At 45.0% G+C, this 8,287-nt stretch overlaps 1 protein-coding gene across 1 annotated transcript; it reads right to left on the reverse strand.

Moving 5' to 3' along the window:
- Positions 1-720: 720 nt before the first annotated feature.
- LOC308578203 (UDP-N-acetylglucosamine--peptide N-acetylglucosaminyltransferase 110 kDa subunit-like) lies at positions 721-6,967 on the reverse strand (the record flags this gene model as incomplete). Its single annotated transcript, XM_081178458.1, has 4 exons — positions 6,839-6,967; positions 4,285-4,386; positions 2,944-3,123; positions 721-846 (listed from the first exon to the last, which is right to left on the reverse strand). Exons 1-4 carry the CDS (start codon positions 6,956-6,958, stop codon positions 721-723), a joined length of 528 nt encoding a protein of 175 aa, XP_081034584.1. The 5' UTR covers positions 6,959-6,967.
- Between the last annotated feature and the right edge of the window lie 1,320 nt (positions 6,968-8,287).

An 8,287-nucleotide genomic window follows, 5' to 3' on the forward strand; every position in this document is an offset into this window, starting at 1 on the left:
GGGCTGATGCAAATTAAGAGGATAATGATAATAATAATAATAATAATAATAATAATAATAATAATAATAATAATAATAAACTTTTATTTGTATCCTGCCCTCCCCGTCCGAAACCGGGCTCAGGGAGGCTAACACCAAATATGTAACACTGGTATAAAATCAAGCAATAACGAAATTACCTCCTGAAAACAAGCCAGGATCAAATTCAAATCCAATTAGATGGCTTTCCGCAGGATTAGGGTTGGGAACAGTAAACGCTCATCAGGCCCAACTCTTATATGGGCCTGTGAGAACACTGGGAGGCCTCTTTCATACTAGTCCTTACACAAAAAGAGAAGGGGAGTCAGGTTGAACCAAAGGCCCGGCGGAACAACTCCATCTTACAGGCCCTGCAGAAAGATGTCAGATCCCACAGGGTCCTGATCTCTTGTGGCAGAGAGTTCCACCAGGCCGGGGCCAAGGCTGAAAAGGCCCTGGCCCTGGTCGAGGCCAGCCTAATCTCCCTGAAGCCCAGGACCTCTAACATTTTTTTATTTGCAGACTGTTAGATCCTCCGTGGAGAGGCGGTCCTAGGCTGTATTCATTCGTTTGGCCCAACGTGGGGCTCGTACCCATGACCCCAAGATTCAGAGTCTCAGCGCTCTGCTGCCTGAGCTACTCACACAGCTGCCCTCTTGTGCACCTCACCTCAAATTTGTCCGAATTGTGCATGCCTGGGATTCACTGCATGAGATGGGAGGTGGGGTGGTTCCCAAAGTCAGAGCTCAGGTAGTCAACGCGGAGCCGGCCCTCACTGCCTTTCAGGTCCTTGGGGTGCTCGTAAGGCGGCTTGTGGAGCACGTTGATCTAGCAAGGGGATTCAAGAAAGCCGGGTTACGGAAATGACATGGGGGTGGGGGACATGAGGCCACATCTTTGAAGTTGTTCCAATGTTACAAATATACATACCTTTGACTTGACAGCCCAAGAAAGACACGCAGAAAATCTATGCTTTAACCGACTCTCCTCATTCCGCCATTTGAACGAATTTGGGCTCCACCTCCCTCCATGAGCCAAGAAGCAGGAAGTCATGTAGGCAGCAGGAACAGGGCATCCCGCCAGAATTCCCCAAGCCTGAGAGCACATACACGGCACCCCACCGAGGGAGGGACCAAGGGGGCAACCATAGACATCTGCCAAGGCAGTTTAGCAAGGCAGGTGTTCTGAATGCCCATCTCCAGACAAGTCCAGTGGGAAAGGACGTGTCAAGAGTTTTATTGTTCTTTCAGTGATGGAGATTTAAGGGGTCTGATAAAGGGACCTCATAGTGAATGCATAACCCTTGTATACCCCTCCTCATTTGTGATGTGCTAGTGATGTAGTGATGATGTATCAACGATGCTGCTTGAAGTGTATTCTGGGGGGAAGAAGGAAGTTTTAAAAGTTGACATTGCCCCATGCTCGGGGTTCTTACTCCTGGGCAGACCTGTGGTGCAACAGTAAGAATCATGGTCTACTGACCACTGTTTTGCTCCAAATTACCGGGCTGGGACTTCCTCCTTTTACTGACAGCATGGACCCATGGGGGACAAGTGCCCCGGTGAGCTAGGCTGTCAAGGAGTCACTCACCCTGGAATTTTTTCGCTTAACAGCCATTGGCGCCAATACAGAGCAGGCTTCCTAAACCTTGGCCCTCCAGCTGTTTTCAAACTACAGTGCCCATCATCCCTGACCACTAGACCTGCTAGCTAGGGACCATGGAGCTGTAGGCCAAAAGCATCAGGAGGGCCAAGGTTGAGGAAGCCTGATAGAGAGCTCTACCTCTCTTTCAAATCAGAGCCGGCAAAGGCGGTGGAGTTCCTGCGCGGGTGCCTCGAGGCGGTTGGAGGATGGATGGCAGCTAACTGGTTGAGGTTGAATCCTGACAAGACTGAAGTTCTGTGGTGTGTGGGCGGGTGGGGGGGACTCCCTGGTCCTGAACGGGGCAACTGTGCCCCTGAAGGACCAGCTGCACAGTCTGGGGGTCATTTTGGACCCATGGAGGCACAGGTCTGTTCTGTGTCCAGGGCAGCTCTATCTGGGATGCAGGATAAGACCCTCCCTGCCCACGGACTCTCTTGCCAGAGTGGCGCATGCTCTTGTTATCTCCAGCTTGGACGACTGCAATGCGCTCTATGTGGGGCTACCTTACTGCAATTAATCCAGAATGTGGTAGCCAGACTGGGGGCCGTGAACAGCCGCAGAGACCACATAACACCAGTCTTGAAAGACCTGCATTGACTCCCAGTACGTTTCCGGGCACAATTCAAAGTGTTGGTGCTGACCTTGAAAGCCCTAAACAGCCCAGCAGATGAAACTTTCCTCTGGTTGTCAATATTAAGAGGATGCCAGCAAGATCAAACCTTTCTGTAAAATAAAGGATTTAAATCCAGTCTGACTGAGACCACATACCACCGGTCCCAAGAGATCTGCTTTGGCTCCCAGTACGTTTCCAAGCACAATTCATAGTGTCGGTGCTGACCTTGAAAGCCCTCAATGGCCTCGGCCCAGTAGACCTGAAGGAGCATCTCCACCCCGGACACCGGGGTCCCTCTCCCGAAGGCCTTCTGGCGCTTCCCTCCCTGCAAGAAGCCAAGTTACAGGGAAGCAGGCAGAGGGCCTTCTCGTGGTGACGGCCGCCCTGTGGAACGCCCTTCCATCAGATGTCAAAGAAATAAGCAATTATCTCACTTTTAAAAGACATCTGAAGGCAGCCCTGTTTAGGGAAGTTTTTAAATATTTAATGCTGTCTTGTGTTTTTAATATTTGGTTGGCAGCCACCCAGAGTGGCTGAGGATACCCAGACAGATGGGCAGGGTAGAAATAATAAATTATTATATATTATTATATATCCAAAGCCAACATGAAAGCATTCAAACTCTGACGGAACGGAGCGGCGCACACCTCTTCACAGCATAGACCCACCTTGTCCAGGCAAAGGTTCCCATGTCTCTCGGCAATAGCCTTTCGGAAGCCGTGAGACAGTGGATACAGCATGCTGTGATGGGGGTGCACCGAAGGGAGCCGGTTCTTCTCCAGCTGGTCAGCCACAATACTGACAAGCTTCTTCATTCTCTCGTCGTAATCGGTCCAATCACAGACGATCTGAAAGGGGGCAAAGAAAACCAGGGTTCTAGATTCAGGTAGGTAGCCGTATTGGTCTGATGAAGTCAAAATATATATAAAAATTGTCCAGTAGTGCCTTAGAGACCAACAAAGTTTGTTCTTGGTATAAGCCAGGCACCCCAAGCCTTCGGCCCTCCAGATGTTTTAGACTACAATTCCCATCATCCCCGACCACTGGTCCTGTTAGCTAGGGATCATGGGAGTTGTAGGCCAAAACATCGGGGGGGGGGCGCAGGTTGGGGATGCCTGATATAAGCTTTTGTGTGCATGCACACTTCTTCAGATACACTGAAGCGGAAGTCCCCAGACCCTGATATACAGAGGGAGAAGTCCCCAGACCCTGCTATATAAGAGTAAGGAGAAGCCCCCAGACCCTGATATATAGTGGGAGGGTGAGTTGGGGTTTTTCTCCGAAGGGTAGTAGGAGTCAATGGTATAAGTCCACCTGCTGGCAACTGTGAATGACTGAAAAAACAAGGGATGGTACGCAGATGACCTGAAATAGTTTTAGGATATTTAGGATAGCAATGGATCCAAACTACAAGAAATAGTTTTAGGATATTTAGGATAGCAATGGATCCAAACTACAAGAAAGAAGATTCCACCTAAACATTAGGAAGAACTTCCTGACAGTAAGAGCTGTTCGACAGTGGAATTTGCTGCCAAGGAGTGTGGTGGAGTCTCCTACTTTGGAGGTCTTTAAGCAGAGGCTTGACAACCATATGTCAGGAGTGCTCTGATGGTGTTTCCTGCTTGGCAGGGGGTTGGACTCGATGGCCCTTGTGGTCTCTTCCAACTCTATGATTCTATGATTCTATGATTCTAGGATATGTAATGAGACACAGTCGTCCACAGGTTGACCATACCGATTGAGTCCTACTACCGTTCAGAGAAATACCCCGCCCCACCCTCCCTCTAAATATCAGGGTGTGGGGACTTCCGCTTCAGTGTATCTGAATAAGTCTGCCTGCACATGAAAGCTTAGACACAGAACAAACTGAGTTGGTCTCTAAAGTGACATTGGACAATTCCTGAATTAGGTGACGCTTTTACCATTACCGTGGTACCTTGGGACTCAAACGCCTCGGTTCCCAAATACCGGAAACCCTGGGAGTGTTGGCCCTTAAAACTCTGCCTCACCTGCAAACAGTGCGCCAGGTTGCAGTAAGCGTCAGGAAAATCCGGCTTCAGTTTCAAGGCGGTGCGATACGAAGCAATTGCCTCTGGGATGTTTCCGGAATCCTAGAAAGGGAGGGATATTTCAGCAATTGCCACTAGCTTTTTTTCTCAACCATCAAAACCAAAGATGAAGAACAGACAGAAGGCACGATGATCCACACCTGGTAGACTTATAAAGTAACATTCAACAATCATTGGAATAGAACAGGGGTCGGCAAACTTTTTCAGCAGGGGGCCGTCCACTGTCCCTTAGACCTTGTGGGGGCCAGACTAGATTTTGGGGAGGGGGAAAAAGGAACGCATTCCTATGTCCCACAAATAACCCAGAGGTGCATTTTAAATAAAAGGACACATTATACTCGTGTCAAAACATGCCGACTCCCGGCTAGATTGAGAAGGCCATGGGGCCGTAGTTTGCCTCCCCATGCTATAGAATAATATTGAGTATCAGCATGTAAAAATTCAATAGAAACCTACTCTTAACAATTACAATAAATTGTAATTAATCGTACAATAAATGAATATTACAATGAATGATTATTGTAATTGATCATAGAATAAATGTTACAATAAATGGTTATAAAACAATGGCAAGTCACAGTGTCTACAATAGCCGCAGCGAGAATCTTAACAGACAAAGGATGGAAAGGAGAATCCCATCCCTACTAAGTTGGCGTAGCTAGCAAAAAGGCTAAAATACGCAGAATTAGCAAGATTATAATACAGGCAGAATTACGAGAGGTTTTGGAAGAAACATTTCATAGAGAACAGGACACTTGCAGAGTACAGTGGTACCTCTGGATGTGAATGGGATCCGTTCCGGAGCCCCGTTCGCATCCTGAAGCGAATGCAACCCGCATCTGCACGTCGCAATTCGCCGCTTCTGCGCATGACATCATTTTGAGGGTCTGTGCATGCGGCGAAACCCGCAAGTAACGTGCTCCGTTACTTCTGGGTCACTGCGGAGCGCAACCCAAAAATATTCATCCTGAAGCATATTTAACCCGAGATAGGACTGTATTGTCTAAATTTACAGGGGTGCCCAAATTTTCCCAAAGAGGGCCAGATTTGACATGAGGGCGGGGCAAATTTGTTGAGCTGTTTTAGGATTTAACCCCAAGGTTGTTGAGCTCTTTTTAGGATTGAAGTTGTTGAGCATTTGGGGGGGGGGGTTGCCCCAGTAAGTAAACCAGGTTACGCTCCCCGGCCACACGCTGGACATGTGTGGTCTAAAAAAAAATGTTGGGAAAATTTAAATTCTTTGGCAGGTGTGGATTGACAAAGGACAGCAGGAAATATGACAAAACCAATGCATTTTGAGATCTAGGAGAGACGAGCAAAAGGGCGCCATCGGAAATGTGACGTAGGGGTGATTGGAAGTCACAATGAGATTTTTGGGTGTGGAACTCCACCATACTTTCCGTCTATATAAGCCACCCTCTATTTGGGGGGGCTCAAATTTAAGAAAATGAGCCATTCACCCACCCAATCACCCGTATAAGACCTCCCCCCCCATTTTTATTTCAAAGTAAAAATAGCAATTTTTTCATTTTCCTTTTAAAAAAATTATTTACAAACAAACACATAGACACAAAACAAAATTCGTATTACCCTACCACCCAAAATTTCAGACATTAAAACCACCCTCGTGGCTTCCCTCCACCGCCCCTCACCCTCCTATATAATATTTCACATTGCCATTTTTATTTCCCCCCTATTTATTTATTTATTTTTGATTTCATTTTACATGCTAGTTGCCGTACATTTTCAACACTATACATTACATATATGGATTCCCCACATCTAACCCTATACACAACTCAGCATTTACCCAAATACCCACGTGACTTCCTTCACTCACATTCACATTGCAATTTTTATCTAAATTTATATTTCTTAACTCTTTTAACTTACTATTTATTATTATTATAAACCAGATTTACAAACATTAAACCAAACATATCAACATGTTAGTTTTTGAGCAGTACTTGAACACATAATCTTCAAACCATTTCCATTATATTTTTATTTTCCAGTTTGATTGGTACCTTATTACTGCACTTGACCTTGCCAGTTCTATAAATTCAATTAGTTTCTTTATCCAGTCATCCTTTGTGGGTATATATTTCCTGTTCCAGTTTTGTGCAAGGAGTAGCCTTGCTGCAGCTGTCGCGTATAAGAATAATATCTTCCCATCTTGTGGTATTTCTTTACCTCTTATACTCAGTAAATATGCCTCTGGTTTTCCCCTCTAAATTAATTCTGATCATCTTTTTTATTTCCTCATGAATTTTTTAACGTTTCTGTAGCCCCACCATAAACGTATCGGCGTGCCCTCTGCCTCCTCAGACTTCCAGCATAAATTCCAATTCTCCCCTTTTTCTTTTTGTGCCCCATCTCGGTTTGGGACGGCTTTTGCCAGTTGTTTTCCTTTTGTAAAAACTAAGATTCCCCTGCTGCCCCCCCCCCAGTTTTTTTTTTTAAAAAATAGATTTAGCAGAGACACAAAGCTTACCTTATGGATGGAAGCGAGGTTGCTGTGGGCATCGGCAAAAGCAGGATTTATCTGGATTGCTCTTGTGTAGCATTGCAGAGCTCCCTGGACGTCTTGCATTTCCTTCAAGGTGTTCCCCATGTTGGAATAGGCGTCTGCAAAAGTGGGACTGATTCTGACATGGAGGGGGAGAGAAAAAGTGCCATTTTGGTACAAAAATACTCTGAAGTTACGCTGGAAATGTAAGGGTCAAGAAGGCTCTTTCTATCCTATACGGTGGTCTTTAGGGCAGTTCATTAAAAAAACTTTTTTAAAAAACGCCTTCTCCAAAGCCTTCACAAAATAGGAAAACGTCCAAGAAAACAGCTATTTTCATGGAGGTTTGAGATATTAACTGATATGCACAAAATTTCAGATATAGCTATATAATCCCTAGTGTAGTAAGATAAGACCTTGGGAGCAGGCATCTTCAAAAAAGTGTTTTTTATGAACCACCCTAGTGGTCATGTGAGACAGTGAGACCTTGGTTCTCAAATGTTTTTTATACAGGTTTCTTTATACAGAAGGTTTTTTATACAGAAAGGTTCAGCATTGTGGCATCCTCTTCATACGGACAAGCAGCACTTTCCTTTTGGGAAATTCCATGCTCCTCAATTCTGGCAATTATTAATCACTCTCAATTCCACCCTAATAATTGCCACCTGCCCGGATTTTAACTTGTCTGAATTAATTTTTATTTGAATTACTTGATGTCTGCTTTTAGGCTCGTTGTGTTGTTTTTATGATGTTAGCTGCTCTGAGCCCAGCCTTGGCCGGCGAGGGTGGGATACAAACAAAAACAAATTATTATTATTATTATTACTACTACTCAAACGCTTTGGTTCCCAAATGCCGAAAACCCAGAAAAAGTGTTCCAGTTTCCAGGCGTTTTTCGGAAGCCAAACATCAAATTTGGCTGTCAGCTATTCTTTCTGGGGCGCCTGCACCAATCAAACAGACTTCGGGAACAGATTAAGTTTGGTGCTTTGGTTTTTGCAATTTATGTGGTGTTTTTGTTTCGGAGGCTTTTTTGGTTCATTTGTTTTTGCGACTGTGCGGATCCCAGTTTAGTTACTGATTGATTGATTGATTGATTGATTGTGTGATTGCAGAAACGGATAGAAGCCCCGGTCCCCATCCGAACAATGACTATCATCAGTGCAGGTGAGGAAAAAAAATAATTTTCATTTTTATCATTTACAAGACTGTTGTATTTATTTTAGAGTACAGTACATGGATGACTGCTTTCATTTTAGGGATCAGTGGTCTCGTTAGATAGTAAAATTCATGTTAAATGGCTGTTTTAGGGATTGTTTTTCAAAGTCTGGTACGGATTAATCCGTTTTGCATGACTTTCTATGGGAAAGTGCACCTTGGTTTTGGAACACATTCAGTTTGAGAACCAAGGTACCACTGTATAATTAACTAGGG

Source organism: Podarcis bocagei (assembly GCF_964188305.1).
Source record: "Podarcis bocagei genome assembly, chromosome: W".
Classification (NCBI taxonomy): domain Eukaryota; kingdom Metazoa; phylum Chordata; class Lepidosauria; order Squamata; family Lacertidae; genus Podarcis; species Podarcis bocagei.